The sequence below is a fragment of the Lacerta agilis genome, chromosome 9 (assembly GCF_009819535.1).
Source record: "Lacerta agilis isolate rLacAgi1 chromosome 9, rLacAgi1.pri, whole genome shotgun sequence".
Lineage (NCBI taxonomy): Eukaryota > Metazoa > Chordata > Lepidosauria > Squamata > Lacertidae > Lacerta > Lacerta agilis.
This window is the reverse complement of record NC_046320.1, coordinates 38,864,390-38,885,448: the sequence shown is the minus strand read 5'-3', so window position 1 is coordinate 38,885,448 and position 21,059 is coordinate 38,864,390. Positions and strand designations below refer to the sequence as shown.

General features: G+C 43.7%; 1 protein-coding gene across 1 annotated transcript in view; it reads right to left on the bottom strand.

Moving 5' to 3' along the window:
* Positions 1-14,301, bottom strand: part of FREM3 (FRAS1 related extracellular matrix 3) — a 77,375-nt gene extending 63,074 nt beyond the window's left edge. The window contains exons 1-2 of the mRNA XM_033160821.1: positions 9,081-14,301; positions 7,531-7,620 (exon numbers count right to left, since the gene is read on the bottom strand). Of these exons, the coding sequence (XP_033016712.1) occupies positions 7,531-7,620; positions 9,081-14,301 (5,311 nt within the window). The remainder of the gene's footprint in view (positions 1-7,530; positions 7,621-9,080) is intronic.
* Positions 14,302-21,059: the final 6,758 nt, after the last annotated feature.

Sequence of the window (21,059 nt, the reverse complement as noted above, 5' to 3'; positions counted from 1 at the left end):
ACACAGGCTGAATTGGAACCCAATGCTAAACTTATGCCAGCAGGCACTGGTATGTCAGGTTTGGTCATTCCTGGATAGGGATAGCTTGGCTACAGTGGCCCACACTCTGATACCCTCATGATAGGATTACTGCAATGCGCTCTGTATGGGGTTGCCCTTACATTTGGTCCTGAAGCTGTAGCTAGTGCAGAATGTGGCAGCATGGGTCGTGGCCAGGATTGCTAGCAGGCCAAATTTATGGTGTTATTCCAAGGGTATAAAGCCCTGAACAATATCAGAGACATCATCGTACCCAATTTATACCTGCCCGTTCATTCCTGTCGTGTATGGGGCGCGTCTTTCGGTTCTGCATGTGCCAGAGCTTCATTCCCTGGCAGCTGCCTTGTGGAAGACACTACCCACGGAAGTTATTATATAAGCTCCAGCACTGTACACATTTTCCTGGATTCTTCACATCAGATTCTTTACTTGTGGGACAAAGTGCACATCCGTTTACAATGATGTTGCAGCAGCTTCATTTAAAAAAAATAAATAACTGCAGGGGTGATTCTGACTATTTTTTGCTGGTAAGCAAAACATTATCATTTTGAAAATTGAAATTAATGTTTTAAAAATTCCACTTTTTGGCATGCTTTTTGTGACTTGGGGTGAATGTATGTTGCATAGTTTTTGAGCAAGAGTTTTAAAATCTCATTTTTGTCAATGAATAGCAGTCACAGCGATTCCAGCTAGGTCAACCATTCTCAGGTGTGTGAATAGGAAAGCAAGCATGTTCTAACGGACAGTAAGCTTTTGGCTACTTTTTTGGCCCTTTTATTTCCAGGGAGTAAACTGAAAGGGTGCAATTCCCTCATGTCTGATCCCACTGAGTGATCCCTCCTCGCAGCAGACAACCCAGAGTGATGTATTCCCAAACTTTGGTCATGGCTAAGGAGTGGCATAATAGCGTCCATTTAACAGTGAAAGTGGCTCTTTCCTATGTGGCAAAAAAAATAATAATATTCTACTTGACAACTGAGAGTATGGATATTATTTTGAAAAGTCAGGCATAGACATTATGCTTGTTAGCTAGTATTCCTTGCAAAGTATTATATTTCTTAAACACGGCTGGAGGTATATAATGAAGGGGGATTATACTTTTTTTGTTTATACTGTTGCACCAGCCTCCAGGATTTCTTCCCTTATAAGGCAGAGTTTCTACAGTCTGATCCTACATTGGAAACTATTTTCATTGTTTAAAATACATTTATTTCAACACACTTCACAGCTTTTTAAATCAAGTAAAACAGATAAATATATCAAAATGCTTAACTACATAGATCCTTTTTCTGAGAGGAGAAGATCACCACAGGTGGTTTTCCTTCCCCTAATATGTATGCTGAACAGCAGCATAAAAACCTAATTTCTACAAAATCCTGTTAATTGACAGAGGTAATACAGCAATAGAAAGTCTAATCTGTACACAAGGAAAGAAACAACTTACTATTAGATTTTAGTGCAGTCTTTCCAATTCATGCTAGTGCTCAGGATGCTGAACATCAATGTAACCATAAAGTAAATTTTAAAACGCAGACTATATATTGAATAGGAATGCGGGTGGCGCTGTGGTCTAAACCACTGAGCCTTGGGCTTGCCGTTCAGAAGTTTGGCAGTTCGCATCCCCGCGACGGGGTGAGCTCCCGTTGTTCGGTCCCAAATCCTGCCAAACTAGCAGTTTGAAAGCACATCAAAGTGCAAGTAGATAAATAGGTACTGCTCCGGTGGGAAGGTAAACAACATTTCTGTGCAATGCTCTGGTTTTTCCAAAAGCAGCTTAGTCATGCTGGCCACATGACCCAGAAAAACTGTGGGCGGACAAACGCTGGCTCCCTCAGCCAGTAAAGCGAGATAAGCACCGCAACCCCAGAATCGTTCGCGACTGGACTTAACTGTCAGGGGTCCTTTACTTTTATATATTGAATATTATTTATATCCTGCTTTCACTCTGAAAAAAGATCAGTAGCATACACTATAAACAATTTTTTTAAAAAAACAACAGTTAAAAAACCAGAAGCGAGTTAGACATAATGTCCAGCTTTTCTGACTGCAATATTTTAAACTGCAATAAATAGAGACCGTAATATTTTAAGATACTCCCACTGAATAACTGTGTTTGCTGAACACCAGCTTTCTCAATCAATTTTAGTGTATAATGAATCTACCACCCTGGTCCAGGGAACCTTAAGTAAAACAGAAAGTTGCATGTAGCACATACTTCTGAACTTAGTGACATTGACTGTGCCTCAGAAGTTTGTGCACAGCTTATAAATGGGATGTGCATAGAGATCAGCTGGTTCTTTTATTACAGTTATAGCCCATGATGTGCCTATCTATCCACTCGCAAAACAAACGCAAGTTGGTTGCAAGAGTATGTACAACATCTTCTTTTGCATAGTAAAGATAGCATTAGTTTAGCTAAATTCAGAACTGCATTCCTTGTGTTAACCAAGTAATAGTGCAATCCAATACATACCATACTCAGAAGCAAGTCTCAATTGGGCTTACTCTGAGGCAAGCGAGTATAGGACTGCAGACTAAATACTTGTGTTTGTCAGTTGTATGCAGTTACTGAAGGACTGGATATGTTTTTTCTTTCAGTCCATTTCCCCCCCAATTGGCTCAGGTTCAATGTTTTTCCACTGGTAGAGACAAAGCACAGACAAAGGTAATTTGCACTATCACAGCTTTGTCTATTAATTACTATATTGGCTTCATTCAAAAAAGGAAGTTCCTTCAAGCTGTAAGACTGCCAAGGATGCAAAGATACCCGGCAGAGGTATGGCTTAGAGAATTATTACTCAAACAAGAGAACTCTTATTCCTTGAAATCCAATACAAGAAAATCTCAATGAAGCAATATCTCAAAGTAATATAATCTGGACAGGATTTCCCCCCCTACTCCCTTTTTATGCATTTGTCTATTTCAGGCATTCCCAAACTCGGCCCTCCAGATGTTTTGGGACTACAGTTGCCATCATCCCTGACCACTGGTCCTGTTAGCTAGGGATGATGGGAGTTGTAGTCCCAAAACATCTGGAGGGCCGAGTTTGGAATGCCTGGTCTATTTTAATAGATTTGTATCTCACATCTTCAACAGCTCCCATTATATTAACAAATTGAATGAGCAAATAATGCTTCTGCATCCCGTTATTAGTCAGGATATAAAGAGAAATATGGTGTGCAGGGTGGGGAAACCAAATGCACTATTCTTAAATTAGTTGTTTGCCTTCTAAAATAAACAACAGAAACAACAGCATAAAGACTGAAGAGAGTGCATCTACTCAAACACTTGCCACAAAGAGCACTCATTTGCATATTATTTACCATACATTCTTAGTGCTCAGAATTCACCCAGGGTAATTCCAGAGTTCAGAACTGTCACTAATACAGTCCTACTTGAGATTGTAGCTCTATCCATCTGGTCATTTACTCACACAATTACAGACGACATGGAGAGGTTAGTGGTTAGTGAAAAGCAAACTTAGCTACATGCCCAGGTTTAGATGCTGAGCCCAACCTTAGCTTGTCTCAGAAGCAAAAAAATGGATTAAGGAGGAACAAAGGGGTTGCAAGCTCCTCTGTGGAAGTCCATATGTTTGCACAAACACAGTAAACCATAGTTTGGCTTACCGAGTCATGAAAACAAGGCAAATGTATTTGAAACATCTTTAATACTCTTACGCACTATATAAACACTAAAAATTATTATTCATTATAAATTTTTAAGTTACTGGATTAAAGCGTCTCTGCCTTACTCATCCCACATCTGCACCATTATAACACCTGCTACACAAGCCATTACTAACAAGCTGCAGTCTAGGAGTGGGGGAGAAGCCCTCTCCGGCCCAGGAGATAACAATTTATGATAGAAAACAAATACAGGCAACTGAATCTAGCATGAAGCAACTCTTAAGTGACAACCCAGACTGGTAAAAAACCTAAAGGTTTATTTAAAATAAGGCAAGCTTCTCAGTTACACAAACTTTTAGCTGAGAATATAAAACCGAGAAAAGTTAATGTCTAAATTCTAATTACCCGTTAATACATACAAAAGAAACAGGATTAGAAGACATTCTTGGAACTGGATTCAAAACTAACCTTTTGGAGGAGCATGACATACTTATGTTGGGAGGTAAAGCTGAACTAATAGGGTCTTTTTGCCAAACTGTGAAAGTCTGGTGGCCAGCCAACCCAATCACAACTTAGTCACCAGAACCTAACTAACAGCACCTGGGCTTTGCTGATTAATAAAATCAGCACAAGGCTAATTGCACCTGGCCAAAGTAAATCCTTGACAGCTACTGCTTCTAGTCTACCTGGGATCTTGGGCTTCACAGAATGAAACTTCTCAAACTTCCCTTTTCAGCAATGTTCCTGTTCCTGCATTAACAATGTGTCAGAATTATACACCTGTGCAGTGCTGAAATATGGAGTTATATGTTACATTCTCTGGAGTAGGAAAAGAATGTGCATAAAGACAACATCTACTAGCCACCCATAAAGGATCATGAACGCTTGCATCTAGCATTGATATGTTCACACTCATGTCACATTCATTCCTCCAGCTTTCAAAACCAGTGCCACAGATTATCACCTTCTACCCGCTTCAGTATCACCTTATCACTTATATTCACAGGCCTCAAACCAATTAAGGGATTTCTGCTAAACACATATGATTTCGTTCCAGACAATCCCAGCTGTTAGCCACTCAAACCTGGTACTTGGAACCCTGGAATACTGTGTCATATGACATTAATCAGTGCTAGATCCAAACAATTTAACTATGTCACTGGTGCACTTTCACTAGGCTCACATATGTATAATTGAGAATATAATCTGATTTAACAACATTTTGCTTATATACCTATCATTTTAAATTACATATTTATTAATACCTCTGTGCTGACTTTCAGACTCATTAGTAAACAGCATACATTTTACTTAATTATCTTCTTCTGAAGGGTTATTCAGTTCTTTACATCTCAGCTGTATGTTTGTAAAGCCGCCATGAAACTTGACAGCTAAAGCATATATTTAAGTGTATGGAGCAGGTATCATATTTTGTTTTGTCTCTGTACAACATCCGGTGGAATGCAACCTCCATCCAGATGCATTGTAAATTGTGACACAATAATAACACCTTTGCCTGTGGATGTAAACAGCCATAAAACTAGAGATAAAGAAGGTCAATCTACTTGCACAAGGAACACAAGTGTATTACAACTTGTTAGTTTACTTTTGAGCTTTAGGAATATAATACTAGATAATGTGATAAAGCCAGCTGTCTGTACGCTCCAAAACTATCATGATCTAGTATAAAAGTTAGCCTGAATAATGGGCATTTTTGAAACTTGGAATCTTATTACAAATTTCTTATGAAACAACACAATCATGTGCATTTTTATGTGGAAGTCTCCCCATCAAATATGCTCTCTGGGAAGTGTTTTCACACAACTGCAGCCTAAATTATCAAAGGAACCGTCTGATTTGCAAGAGTAGTAATTATAGTCTATTATTTTCTTTATCATTTAAATAGCCAGCAATTGTAGATATGTGTCTAGCAGAAGTATTTGTTTTTTAGTATGCTAATTTAAAGTTGCAATCTGTATAAAATTTTATAAATTTTATGGAAGTCTGGGAGCAAAATGAAGGCACAAAAGTAATCACATGGACTGCCTTCGTGCTCCACTACTGTTCCAACCGACAGTGTGCTTTGAGTTACTACTAAAGTATGTGCTCTAACATGTTCCATATTTTCCACACTGTTTTTAAATCCCTCCCTTCCCCCTTTTAATTCTTCTTTTCTAGTGTTAAAAGGCATGCAGTTAGCAGGTTTCTGTTTGATTTATTCTTTAAGAACATATACCTTGAGAGCACTATATAAATATTTAGCAATCACCATATGCACAGCCAAGGACTTCAGAGCACTTTCCCTGCATAGGCAGAACAAAGAATGCAGAGAAATTTATGGCACAAAGAAACAGGCAGTGGTTTATAGAAAGCACAAAAACAGTTATACCAACCAATAAATGATTAGACAGAGATGTCTGGAATCTTGTGCAAGGGCATCTTCAGAAGGCCTAGGTAAAGGTAAAGGTAAAGGGGCCCCTGACCATCAGGTCCAGTCGTGTCCGACTCTGGGGTTGCAGCACTCATCTCGCTCTATAGGCTGAGGGAGCCGGCGTTTGTCCACAGACAGCTTCCGGGTCATGACAAAGCCATTTCTGGCGAACCAGAGCAGCGCACAGAAACGCCGTTTACCTTCCCAGTGGAGTGGTCCCTATTTATCTACTTGCACTTTGACGTGCTTTTGAACTGCTAGGTGGGCAGGAGCTGGGACCGAGCAATGGGAGCTCACCCCGTGGCAGGGATTCGAACCGCCGACCTTCTGATCAGCAAGCCCTAGACTCTGTGGTTTAACCCACAGCGCCACCTGCATCCCTAGTGTTATGCAAATTTTCCAGGCACTATGGCAATGATACAGGTTAGAGACACCTGGAAAATATTTAAAATTGAGGATGCCAGGGTGTCTGAGCACAAGCTTTGTATGTAAAAGGTATCTGGTTCAATTCTTGGCATTTTCATGTAGGGGTAGAATTAATGGGGACATGGTGCCATTCAGTGTAGTAAACAATTGTGTGCTAGATTGACCAAATGGTTGCTCTTGGTGCAAGGCAGCTTCCAATGTTCCTAAACAGCCCCTGTTTTGAACAACTGATATACACACCATTAAAAAAAAGTTATTATTATTTTTAATTTGTCACATCAGTCGCTGACCAGCCGCATGAAAGTAGCCTGTGCTCCAGGTTTTAAAGTATAGGGAAAGTACTTGCAGAAGGAACATAAAATGCACAACATAATTTGCAGTTATCCCTTACCACCCCCCACCTAACCAACTGTACAACCCGCATTATGAGAATCATTTGCAGCAGGTGAACCTTTGACACTCCAGGTGTTGTTCAACTCAAACTCCCACCAACCCAAGCCAGCATGGCCAATGGTTGGGGGTGACGAGAGCTGTAGCCCAAAAACATCGCGTGAAGGTAAGAGACAGAAGTGCAAACAGGGGGATCCTGCCACCTATTCCAGGTCCCTAACCTGCAGTATCAAGCCGAAGATAATGGCAACCTCTAGGCAGCAATCCCATGCACACATACTTAGGAGGAAGCACCACTATTCACAGGGGAACTTGCTTATAAATAAACATGCATTGTTTTAGGTTAAGAAAAATATACAGAATACATGGTATGCATTCTATGTTAATCATACTCAGAGTAGATCTGTTAAAATTAATGCACATGACTAACTCAAGACCATTAATACCAGTGGGTCTATTCTGAGTAAACCTCAGCTGGACCCCCTCCCCCTTTTCTGGCAAAACTGCACCTAAAACTATTATCAAATTCCCAATAGAAAGTGTATGAGTTTAACTGATTCCAATATTCCCGTGTTGATTTTAGTGTATACTTCAACAAGAAATGTGTTATCTTACCACTGTCTTCAATAGAGAAGTAGAACATGTCACTAGTTGCATTGTCACCTTCCCTCAAGACATAGCAGATCTTCATGTCATCAATATCAGCTAACAGGATAAGAAAAAAGCCACGTGAGTAACTGAATCGCTACAGTGCTGACACCAAAGACTTCTCAGTAGTTTGAACTTCTAAAAGGAATATGCCTGCAGATGTTCTTTGCAGACTTTATATTTTATTTTGGCTACACAATATCACCCTCTTCAATACGAAATACAACACAAAAAATATATGCAAGCAACAATTCTCAAATCAAACCAACCACAAATTTAAAAACAAAACTATAAGTGCTGAATATGGGTATTTTTGTTTGTGCTAAAGACTGAAACATGAAGAGAAACTTAAAAGTTACTTTTAAAAAGGGATCTTAAAACGCAAGTCCATGACTTGAGCCAATGACTCGAGTAATTCTGTTTTTCAAAGAGCTGTTTAGATTACAATTCCAGGATTCACTATCTTCCCTACCTGGGATTTTACGATTGTGACCCACATCCACTTAAATTTTATCTTCAGACTGAGCACCTGCCCAGGAACCAAAGGACTGTGCAAGGCACACCCAATAGCATTTCCTTTCCTCTGAACACCAGGCAACCACCACAAAAGGAGCCTAGTGTACTCTGGATGTTTGGCACTACAACTCTCATTTGTCCTATCCACAACAGCCTTGCTGGCTGATGCTGATGGGAGTTGTAGTCCAAAGCATCCAGAGGGAACCAGGTTGGGGAAGGCTGATGTACAGAAACAGCCTCTTAAAGTTGCATGCTATGCCATAAGGTTGCTGCTCAAGAAACCTATGCTCTTTGGGCACAGAGCTACCTGGGTGGCTCTTTGGATGCTGTTATTTTTGTGTGTCCATACCGGTGTATACAGTGCCTATATAGCCAACAGGTTGTATATAGCTACTACACAACTTGTTGGCATTCAGACTTATGTTATCATAGTGCTACTGGGAGGGAGGAAGCCACAAATAATATTTAGCATTGTAATTGCTCAAAGCACTTCACAAAGACAGTAATATTACCCCCACCCCTTGCTGGTTGAGGACTGAAGCTAAGGGCAGATTCACACTGTACGTTTAAGGCAAATTCAACACACATTTAAAGCACATGACTGTCCTCAAAGAATCCTGGGAAGTGGAGTTTATGGGTACTGGGAATTTTAGGTCTGTGAGGGGAAACTAGTTGCCATGATTCTTAAGAAAAGGTCATGTGCTTTAAACATGCATTGAATGTACTTTAAATGTATGCTGTGGCTCTGCTCTTTAACAAAATACTTGTCATTTTACAAATACACCTATATATGCCACTCATCAAACACCATCTATCCCAGAATGGATTAAAATCTGCATGCCTTCTACAATGCAAGTGGTTTGTTGACTAGAATCTGTAAATGATGCAAGATCTTAAAGCAAACAACAATCTTAAAGGCTACAACTATTTATATGAAATTAACATTCCAAAGAAACAAGTAAGTAAGTAAGTAAGTAAGTAGGAAGTCAATTAGCACTAACCTTGAGTAAAGGCTTTAACACTTCCATTTCCTAGGCCAATATGAATGAGAAGTCCATGCTTTGGCCCATCTGTGATTTTGTATTTCAGCAATTTGTGTGAGCTGTCTCTGTCTTCTGCCTTCAGGGATTTGCTAGTGATCAAGAAGCCAAGGTGCCCAGTTGGAATATTTCTCAGAGTTGAGGCACCCTTATTCACTACTATCTGTGGCACCCCATTGTCCAGGGAATTGATTTGGATCTTCATCGTCTGCGGGTGACGTGTTTCAACGATGGTGTCAGGAAAAACATAGAAGTCTGAGTGGGTCCCATCAGTAACAGTAAAAGAGAAGCTATCGTGAGTTGTTTCTGTGCCATCATGTCTATAGTTGATCAAGTTCTCATTTAAGTCTTGTTTAGTGAAGCTGGTCACAGGGTAGCTATTGTTGTAAATAATCTGACCATGTACAGGGACTTGGGTAATTATGAAACGGAGTAGATGGTCAGGTGTGTCCCGATCATCTACATTAAGCTCAAATGGGGTGATCAGTTTGGTTTCCCCTTCCTGAATGTTCAGGTCATGGACAGTTAGAACTGGCTTCTTATTGTCCACATCGGTAATGGAGACTCTGAAAGTGCGGAAGACTGGATTATAGCCATCTGTCACTTCAAACTCAAAGCTATCCATCTTCACCTCATCCTCTGCAGTGTGGATGTAATAAATCTTGTTTCCAGCTAGCTGGAGCTGAGTGAAGGTAGTGACAGGAACACCAGGGCTGTCAGAGTTCTCCAAATGACCTCTGCTTGGGGCACGGGTGATACTGAATTGGAGATGCTCATCTGGGCTGTTAATGTCACTTGTGCTGAGGAGGTCAGTAGTGAGTGTCACTTTCCCACCTTCTTTCAGAGTCACTCCTTTATTGATCACCTCAGGGAAGACCATATCAATACTACTGATGGTAATGTAGAAATATCTGTCTATCAAAGGATTTATGCCATCAGTGACATCAAACTTAACTAAGTCCCGGACTCCTTGTTGGCCAGTGTGAATATATTGAATACAACCTTGGTCTATGTCATCCTGTGTGAAATTCATGCCCAGTGTAATGTTGCCTAACACCTCTCCTTCTTTGCTCATGCGCTGCAGAAGGCCATGCCTGGGTACTAAGCGAATAACATATGTAAGCGTCTTGTCCTCTGAATCTATATCGGTGGCCTTGAGGTCCCGATTAGTGATAACTTTGGACTCACCAATATCCACTTCTAGTCCATCATTGATAGACATCCTGGGTGTCTCATCATCCACTAAGATGACCATAATTAACACTTCTTGCTCCACGGTGTGTAGGCCATCAGTCAGTTGGATTTTGAAAGTGTCCTCTTTAGTCTCCGAGTCATCATGCTCATACACAATGCTGGATGCCTCACGGATTTCTTCCAGGGTGAAATTGTGTACAGACACAGTACCAGTGGTTAGCTGGTTAACAATCTGCCCATGCTTAGGAGGAACAGTTATAAAGAAGCGCAACTCATCTGGAGGGATATCACCATCAGCACCATTCAGAATGGGAGTGTCAATCACCAAGCTCATCCCTTCCAGCACCACAAACTCACGTACAAACAGTTCAGGCTTCTCATCGTTAGTTGGGATAATGACAATGGGAAAGAACTGGTGTGGTGAGAAGTTGATACCATCAGAGCAATGGAAAGTGAATCTGTCCTCCAGTGGTTCTACCCCTTTGTGAATGCTCTGCACATAGTTGATGTGCCCAAGACGAATATCCTTGATGGAAAAAGCACTAATAGGAGTCCCAGCCCTGGATTTTTCAGACCCAAGGGCTGGAGAGATATTCTCCAGGTAACCAGAAGTGGTTTGAATTAGGATGGTACACAGAATGTCATCTCCAGGGGTGTCTACATCTGCCACATCCAGCAGCTGCAAGCTTAAAACATTTTTTCCTCCCTCATAAACAGTGAATGGTTCTTCCCCCACCATAACCTCAGGAGCAATGCTATCCACTGGCAAAATAGTCACATTAACACGCACTCCTTCCACTGTGCTGCCTCCCACCACCCACTCACTGGAGAGGTCCGAAATAGTAAGATTAAAAGCGTCAGACCGCTTTTTCATACCAATCTCCCCACCAGTGTGAGCATAGACTACTGTCCCACTTATGAGGTCCTGCTGGGTGAATCTCTTAGAGGGCACCCCATCCACTAAAATATCGCCTAGTTTGGGGGGGTCCTCCACAATAAATGTTAAGGCCAGTTCATCAGTGTCCTCATCTGTCCCCTGGATAAGAGAAGTAGTAATTTCAGTGGCACTATTTTCCAGCACATCAATAAAGGCCCCCAAAAGTCCATTACTACCAGGGAGAGTGATGCTAGGACGCTCATCATCCACGGGCTGAACAGCGATCTTAACAGTGATTGGCACTTGATGGACCCCATCACTCACTTCCAGCTGGAAGGAATCACTTGTGTGCTCATCACCGCTATGCTGGTAGGATATGCGACCATTAGCAATGTCATCTAACAGAAATGATTCACCCTGTACCATCAACCCCTCCTCCAGGTAGCGCAGATGGCCATGCTGAGGTGCCTCAGTTAAGGTGAAGACAATCCTGTCTGTGTCTGTATCCTTATCAGTGGCATCTAGCTGACTGCTGGTGACAAGAAAGCTGCCCCCCTCAGACACAGTGAAGCCAGCGTTGGTGATTTGAGGGGGCTGATTGTCCACTGGCTGAAGGAATAGCGTGAAGGTGCCTGGCACAGAATTACCTGCCGTGTCTTCTACACTGTAAGTGAACTGCACCACTCTTGGGGTGATCCCAAGTTCCTGGGCTGGTGGCTTATATGCCACCTTGTGGTGATTTATTTGTGCTTGAGTGAAATGTGTAATGGACATTAAAGGGTTGTCAGTCAACACAATCTCTCCAGCCAGTACGGGGTGGTTTTCGTCAGTGTCAGTTGGTGGTGTGAGCAAAATGTATCTCAACTCCCTGTCATCTGCATCCAAATCGGTGTATCGCAGGCAGTGCTTTCGGAAATGGGTCACCTGATATTCAAGAACAGTCATCTGCAAGGTGGTTCCTGGATACAATTCTGGGGGCAGGTTGTCTACTGGTTGAACCTTGATGATGAACACCTGCTCATCAGATTGATTTGGGGGGTCATTATCATCCTGGAAATAGAATGCAAACTGGTCCATCACTAGATTGGTGTTATGAGGCCCTGTGTGTCTGTAGAACAACTTTCCATCCAAGATGTCCTGTTGCAGCCATTCAGTCACCTTCTTCTCATACACACCTTCACTCTCCACAAAGTGCCAGGAGGATGTCCCACTATGATCTCCCACCACATCCTCCTCCTTTTCATAAGAAACTGGAATCTCTGCCTGACGCAGCAGAAGCTCACCAAGACGTTGATGGGTGGGTGTATCTGGAGATCCTTCAATCTCCTTAAGCACAAATCGAATGGTTGAGTCTTCAGAGTCTATGTCAGTAGCACTGAGGACAAAGGGAGAGATCTGGACCAGCTGGTGCTCACTTAGGACCAAGCCAGTGTTAGCATTGAGGATGGGCGGCTGGTCATCATCTGGGGCAATAGTGATTGGATAAAGAAACTCCACCTGGTGTCGTCCATCCCCCATGCGGAATACAATGTTATCGCTGTAGCTGTGCTCATTGCCATCATGCTGATAGATCACCTGACCAGCCCCCAACTCTGCTGCAGTAAAAAACTGGCGGCCAGGTGGCACACCCAAAACCCTGAGTTCACCATGTTTCAGCCCTCTTGTAACCCATACCTTCACCTCATCCAGGTTGTCCTCGTCACTGATTTCAAGATTGTCAGAAAGTGGCCTTGACTGGCCTTCAAAAAGCATCATCTGAGGCCCAGCAACTCGGTTAAAAACAGCCACTGGGGCCAATGTGTTCATAGGCTTCACCACCACCATGAAGGCAAACGGCTCTGAGGAGGCACCCTCAGGGTCCAATACCTCCATCTCCAGCTGGAAGAGCCGCTCGTGGTCAGAGTCCACTGTGGGGGGCTGGTAGGCGATCTTCAGCTCCCTCACTTCTTGCTGGGTGAAGGAAGTGAGTGGCCGGCTGGGGTCATCAGTGCTGATCAAATAACCCCGCAAGTGGGGATCATCGCTTGCTCCCCTGTCGAGCCCACCTGCACTGGGCCAGGGCGAGGTGAGGTTGAAGAGCAGGAGGTCAGATGGGCTCTCCAAGTCCTCAGCAGCCAACATGTCGGGGGTGATGGCGGTGAGCACAAACTGGTCCACCTCCATCATGAGCAAAGCCACAAAGCTGGGCTTGGGCGGGGTGTTCTCGGCGCCTTCCCGGATGCGAACCACCACCTGGAAATACTCCACTTCGCCGGGGTTCTCCGCGGAGTCGTCGCCGCCGTCCTGCTGCAGCAGCTCCACCCGCATGGGGATGTAGTCGCGGTTGGGCGACGGCGTGGTGGCCGTGTGCTCGTAGCGGATCCCGTCGTCGAGGAAGCGGCCGCACTCGTTGCTGTAGCCCGCCGGCAGGGGGCGGCCGCGCGAGTCCACGAGGCGCCCGTAGGCGGGCAGGTGGTTGCCGCTGCCCGCGGGGAAAGGCAGCGTGGTGAGGCGGCAGCGGCGAGCGGGATCCCCGGGCTCGGCGAAGGCCAGCACTTTGGCGTCGAGTGGCGGGCTGAGGCCGCGCAGCTTCTCCACGGTGAGCGGCAGGTTGCGGCTGAGCAGGCGCAGCTGCTGCGAGAGCACCTCGGCCTCGAGCGTGAAGGGCGCGACGAGGGTGCGGCTGGGCGAGTCGTAGCGCAGCTGCAGGCTGAGGCGGTCGCGGCCGGGGCTGCGCGAGCCGTAGTGCGTATACCTCACCTCGCCGGGACCGAAGGCGCACGGGAAGCGCTTGGGGGAGAGCGCGCCGGGGCGGTGAGGCGCCGGCGGAGGCCCGCTCTCCAGCACCGTCAGCACGCACTTGTCGCCGGGCTGCACGCGGAGGACCAAGTCCCGGGCCGGGTCCAGCCACACGGAGCGCCCGAACGGCACGCGCAGACCCCGGTTGGCCACCAGGATGGCGGCTGCGGTGGTGGCGGCGCCGTCGAGCGCGCGCGGGTCTGCCTCGGCCGCCAGCAGGAGAAGCGACGGCTCGACCGGCTCGGGCTGCCGCTGCGCGTGTCCGGGCGTCGCCAGGCTGTACAGAGACAGCAGGAGCAGCAGCGCCCCAATCTGCCTCGTCGCTCCGGCCATTGCGCCTCCTCGGCGGCGACCGCTGCTGGGGCCCCTCGAGCTGCGCGCCGGAGTTTCGGCGGGCTTTGGGACCCGGCGACAGGGCAGGACGGCGTGCTGCGCCTGTGGCGTGTGAGGCAGGCAAGGTGCACGACCCCCGGCTCCTTCGCGCTGCTGGGTGCGGGGCGCTCTGGGCTCGGCCTCTGCCCGCCGCAGGTACTAAAGGGAAGGCGAAGAGGGGGTGGGAGCTGGCAGCTCCTCGCGCCGCCCAGGAACACCCTCGCCCCCCTCCGCGGCCCACCCAGGAACCAAGGGCTCGCTTCCCTGCAGCAGAAAGCGGCGAGAGAAACTTCCCTCGCCGAGTAAGCCAGCCCCCGAAAAGAGGGAGAGGGACTCTCCCCCCCCCCCGGCTCCGGTTGCTGCCAGGCTCGCTCCTTGCGCGGGAGGGACGCGCTCGGGGCTCCGCTGGCGACTTTCAAAGAGAAGAGCTTTCCTCACCGGGCACGGAACTCGGTGTGCAGAAATCAGTGGCTCCGGGACATAACTTTCTCCTTCCCTCCCCCGCGCTGTTGCGTTGGTTCTACGGGTAGGATAGGGAGAGTGTTGATTTTCGCTGGGTTCCTGCCACAGGGTGTACCCAGATTCTTCATAAAAGTGAAGTAGGCTACAACAAGAGAGCACTTTTAAGCCAAAAAGGGAAAGCGCCTTCTGACAAAGCCACAAAGGAATTAAGGCTGCAACCCTTACTTTGGGGGAAGTCTGGTTGGACTTCACATGGCTTACCTATGAGAGGACATGCATAGGATTTTCCTGCAAGTGAAGCCTCGTAGCTCTCTGCTAAGATAAATTAACCAGTTTCCTTCTCCAAAGAGAAAACTTGGGACTTTTGGTAGCTTCACATTTGCACAGCTGTAACCATTTAAAATCAAATACATGTATATATATAAATCAAATACATGTATATATGTATATAATGATGTTCTTTGGGACTGCAGTTCTGCGCACAGTGATATAGGAGCAAGTGTTACTGAACTCTGGGGCTTATCTACAAGTTAAACATGCACAGAATCAGAGTGCATGACACTTTCTCACCTATCATAGAAGATGATAGCTATAACTCTTCTTAGTTGCCCCCAAATTGCTGGAAACCTGAACGACACTCAAGTCAAAAGCAGGGCTGCATTTAACATAAAAATAGCCTCGAGACTTTGTATTTACAGTAGTAGAAATTCACACAGGCATGCAACCGTGAGATTTTGCTCTCCCTTTGTACCCTTGGCTTTGCGGTTTTGTTGGGACTCATCTGCATGCTGCATTTCAGCTCACCACTTTTCCTTCACTGCCTTTAGCTCTAAATGGAGTGGCTGCTGCTTACGCCCCCAAACATTGAACAAGTACACATGCCAGGAGTGGGGGTGTAGCTTCATTAATCATTCCCTCTGCATTATGAGAGCTTTCCACCATATTAAAAATGGGGAGCTCACATGCAACTTTTAGTGACATCCACACACCTGGAGTCTGTGCTCATGAACACTCGGTGGGAAAAATAACATTTGAGGCGGAAACACCAAGAATAAACATATTGGAACCTAAACCATTACTGCCGTTTCAAATTCATAAAATGCAAACATTCTAAAAGCCTATGCCTGCAATCCAAACTTATGACTTGGATGAATCTGAGTAATTCCCATTGAACACAGGAACTCTCTTCTGACTAAACATGCATAGGACCAGCCTGCCATTCCGTGGAGGCTTGAGAGTGAGTCCAATTGAATACCATCAAGCTTGACTTCCTAATACAGTATATGTATTTGTGTGTGTGGTGCTTGTTCCATTGGTCATTTGCATTTTTTCTAGGCAATTGGCTTAGGCAATTTAAAACGTGCATCTGTTTTATATCTCATGTTCAGATTATCATGCACAGCACCAGTTACGATGTCTGATACATTTTGTCATATGCCACATTTTAAAAACGTTTTCTCTCAAATGAACTTTCAAAGCATAGCACATTTTATGTTAAGAGCTCTCTCCAAAGCACTGTTGCTTCTGGTTCTTATATCCACATAGTTTCATGTGGCTTCATTAATTTGAAATATAACAAAACAGATTTTGAATGCTTTTGGTCTAAATATTACACTAAATTGGCTTAAATAGTCAGTCCTCATGGGCTGCCAGTGACATTAAGTTTAATTATTTTTGCTCACTTTTTCTAATTTATTCTATATGCTAGTCTTTAGTTTTGCAAACAACCTGATCTGTGCCCTATTCTTCAAGTAATGGGACAATGTATGCAGCAGGACAGAGAAAAGGTGCTAGACAAAAGGGAAAGGGTTGAAATGGCACCACTGATACAACTAGTTAATTTTAGACAGTTTTACATGTTTGTATGTGTGCTTTAGATAACCAATATGCTGGCCAGGCTGTTGGGTGTTGGAGTCCAACAACAACAGCTGAAGGGTCACACCTTCCCCATCTCTGCAGGGAACTTTTTTTTCATAATTATCCAGGTTACAAATTTGGGAAAAAATGGAATGGTCAGCACATGGTAATTAAAAGGCAACTTTGCCCCCAAACCACACTAGAGGATTCTGACAATCCCCATCACACATTGAGGTCCACAATTGCAGAGGTGTGTGGATAAACCCTTGTCTATCCCACACACACACAATAACTATGTACAGCCAACTGCATATTGGTTGGGTTTTTAAGCATGTGACTAGAGTCCATTTTCACATGTACCCAAGGCATGAAAACAGGTTGTGGCTACCAGTGGTTGGTGGTAGAGAGCTTGTGACCCCTTTCACACATTCTTGGAATGTCTGAATCCCTATAGTATGACCTGTTCAAAAATTTCTGAACCCAAAAGCGGTATGCTAGAATCTTTAGGTGATCACATGAGGTTCGTGACAGTCTGCTCCTCTAGTGTCTTCCATTACCAACACCCTCACAACACTTGCTTCTGGGCTTCTTTCTCCACCTTTCACACCAGGAGGCCCACGGCTTCCATGATCAGCCAGTTTCCACACTCCTGACTTTTCCCTATACTGTATACTACAGTCCCTTGGCCATAATGTGCAGGTACCACATACAGGTACTCCAGATTTAAACAAAACTGAATGCAAGGCCCAATCCTGACCATTCCTGGGGAGCTGTGGTTAAGAACTGAATTCGTTCTGGAGGTCCATTCTTAACCTGAAACTGTTCTTAACCTGAAGCACCACTTTAGCTAATGGGGCCTCCCGCTGCCGCTGTGCTGCCAGAGCACAATTTCTGTTCTTATCCTGAAGCAAAGTTCTTAACCTGAAGCGTATGTAACCTGAGGTACCACTGTATCATGCAGCACAATCCTATAGATGTTTCTGCAGAAGTACCAGTAAGTTTCACTGGATTCAGGGGGATTTACTCCCATGTAATTGCGCACAGGACTGCAGCAGAGTGCAAGAAGTCGATCAGATCAAATAGGCCAAACTAGCTCTGATGCAGAGGGAACTTATTTATACAGGAATGCCATAATCCTGTGCGGGACAAAATCAAGCATAACCATTGGTTTGAAGGCTTCCACTTAACAGGCCAATTAAAATGCAGATTAAAATCAGGAAGATTGCAGGAATGATGGCAGAAAAAAGGATTAACAGAAGGTTGTGACCCAAACACACAAAATGAGTATGCTTCATTGAACACAAACTCAGAAATTCAGTTTTATGCAAAGGCAAACTTACCTTAATTTGCAGTTGCCCAAACAATGTGTTCACTAAAACATTGAAATTTGTGCTTCTCAGAATTTTGCAATGCAGCTGTTCAGCCAAGCAATGGGTACAAAGATGCACATACCTTGGGTAAAGTGTGCATAAAATGCATGTACTAAGTTACATACCGCTGGAAAATGACTTGCAAAAATATGCATATTAGGCAAAATTGTGTGACAAAATGTGTGTACTAGGAGAAATTCAATGCTGAGGAAACTGATGCAGAAATGTGGAGAACTGAAAAGATTTGAAAAATGAGAAACAGAGAGAACCCCAAATTAAGAGATCTGTTTTGTCACAACTGATACCGAGTAGACCTGCTTTTGTTTCAAACCTGTGAACACTCAACCACCTGAATTTTCTATTAGAGGGAATTATTCCAAAGCAAGACTGGTGGGCAGCCCTATCCTATGGAGAACAGACTTCATCAACTCCACATAACATTTCACTTTTACAGGGCAAGCTTATGAAGGATTTCTCAGTAGTCCCATTGACTTCAGTGGAGGCTTATTCTCAAGTAAGTGTGCATAGTTTTGAATATACAGGAATGTATTTTTGAGTAAGCATGCTTAGGATTGCACCACAGATGCAGGCAATCTTAACTCTTTGGCCTACAAATATTGGATCCAAGATGAAACAATAGCATTCCTGTTTAGTACAGGCACATGCCTATATTTCAATTGCATGCCTGCTTGGAAATGTTGAATTTATTAGTGAGTAACAATTTTGTGTATGCGTGCCTTTATTATATGAGATTCTGCAAAGCACTTGTAAGTCCCATTGATTTTAAAATCCATAATAAATATATTTGCTGTGGAAAAAAATTAACAACAGATATAATATTACCACTTCCTCTGGCAATCTGTAAGGCAGCAGCAGTGTTTAAAATGTTCTTTGTCACTCCAGCTGAGCACGAACAAATGAAAGTTATTGGCCATTCTTTTTGGTTAATGTAAAGCTTGATTTCTATCACCTTTGAAAATATTACTTCGACTGTGAAAACATAGCTGTACACAAATTAACCTTTATGTGGTGAGCAAAAAGAGTAGCCTACTGTGGTGGCTCTTTGATGTATTTGAGGGTTGATATTTCAGAGTAGATTACCATGGTAATTACCAACTGCAGGCCATGTGAACAGAAAGGTCTTTCACAAAACCTGATTTTATGGTAATGCACCATCCCGTCACACTATGATCCTTTATTCACAGTCGCATCAAGAACAGACATCAAGTCGACAGATGGAAAGGACTATGAATGTATTGAGTTATTTACTGCACGGGCAGATATCCGATTCTTCATTTAACTCTGACAAATTGTGTGGGAAGATCTTTCAGGGACTGAAGCTATTTCACAGAGTTTTAAGAAAAATCCAGATTATACAACTAAATAGCAGGCAGGTGTCTGAGCTTCCAAAGCCATCGCATAGTTGTGTTTCACATGATTTGCAGCAATTTACCTTAATGGACTGATAGCAAATGCATAACGTTTAGTGCAATTTTCCAATTCGGCACCTAATTGCATATCAAACACAAATGCCAAATTCTCACTGCAAAAGAGGGCTGGCAATATGATGATTTTGTTGCTTTTCAGTGTCCTTTTGAAGGGCCTTCTGATTAATCCCACACATTTTAGGGCCTATATCTTTATTATTTCATGATGCATCTGCAAATGCTTATTTTTCTTCATGCTGTGTGTTTCCTTCTAACTCGGAAGGTAATAGGTTAAAAGGTTGCTCTCTAAATAAACAGCCATAGGTATCAGTGCTGTGAAGTATCATGCCAGAGCTTGGTTTCTGACCCATTATTATTCATCGGGATACAAAGAACTGCACAGTTTCATGCACCCAGGCAAGCAATGTGTTACTCAAGCATAGCAAACTTCATTTGAAACAGAACAGTCTCAATGTGGAGAGCATTTGCTTTGCAGGGGGGAAATGTCTATATACAGGTTATTTTGAATCCAAACCATACCTGCAAATGGACGACTTCAAAGGGAAGGGACTTACAAGCTCATTGATTGACATGTGACCATCTCCACCCACTTGTCAAAAACGGCCCATAGAGGGTAAGCCAGTTCTTGAACTGGCCCTCCAGCTGAAAAAGGTTCATCACCCCTGATCTAAAGGTGGCCAATGACAACTGCAGGTTTCTTGAGAGAAGCTGTGGGAGAGCAAGTGATTTGATTGACTTGGATTCAGCTGTCTCTGAAATTCAAGTTCATTTCAAGAGTGATTCTATTTTGTTTCAGCAAGTAAAGTGTAACTATTTATACCATGTTGAAGGGCACATAACTGTTCTTTATTGCCACAAAGTAGACTCTTTAATTTGAGCACACAATCAATATAGAGTATGTTTACATTATGCAATGCTCATGGTATTTAATGGGTAACTTTTGCTGGCATGCTTTCAATTAATTCCAAGGTGTTGTACTGACATGCTAGCTCTGAGTTTCAGAGTAGCTTTTAGCTAGATAATTGTTGGTGTGTGGGATAAATTATCTCTAGATCTTTAAGCGTTAGAGAAATTCTGTTCAGTCATTTACTTATACTGCAAAACTCATATAGCAATCTAGTTATAGCGCACTGAGTTGTATGAACTACCCTGATATAGATAAACGGGTAAGAAACATTAAATCAGATGTGTGCAATAGATGTTTTATTAGTTTAATAAATGCTTGATAGTAAGTTGGGCCGAAGGCAAACTTTTTCAAGCACAGTTGATTTCAGTAGGAGAGATGCAATTACTGTACAGAACATATCCCCAGACTATACCTTGATTAAATAAAGGTGTGATTCAAAGTATGTGTGGAGAAATAGGGTTGTAAAATGAAACACCAGAATCCAACGGCCTAACTATGGAATACACATGACTAGAATTGGGATATAGCTACCTGAGTGCTACTCACTGGCCCATTTGGTACATAATATTAATCCATTTGTTTAGTGTTACATGAATAAACAGAAACAAGATGTGGGCTTGCACATCCTTTCCCATTCTCTTCCTTCCACATGGCTGCAAGGAAACCAGAAGCACC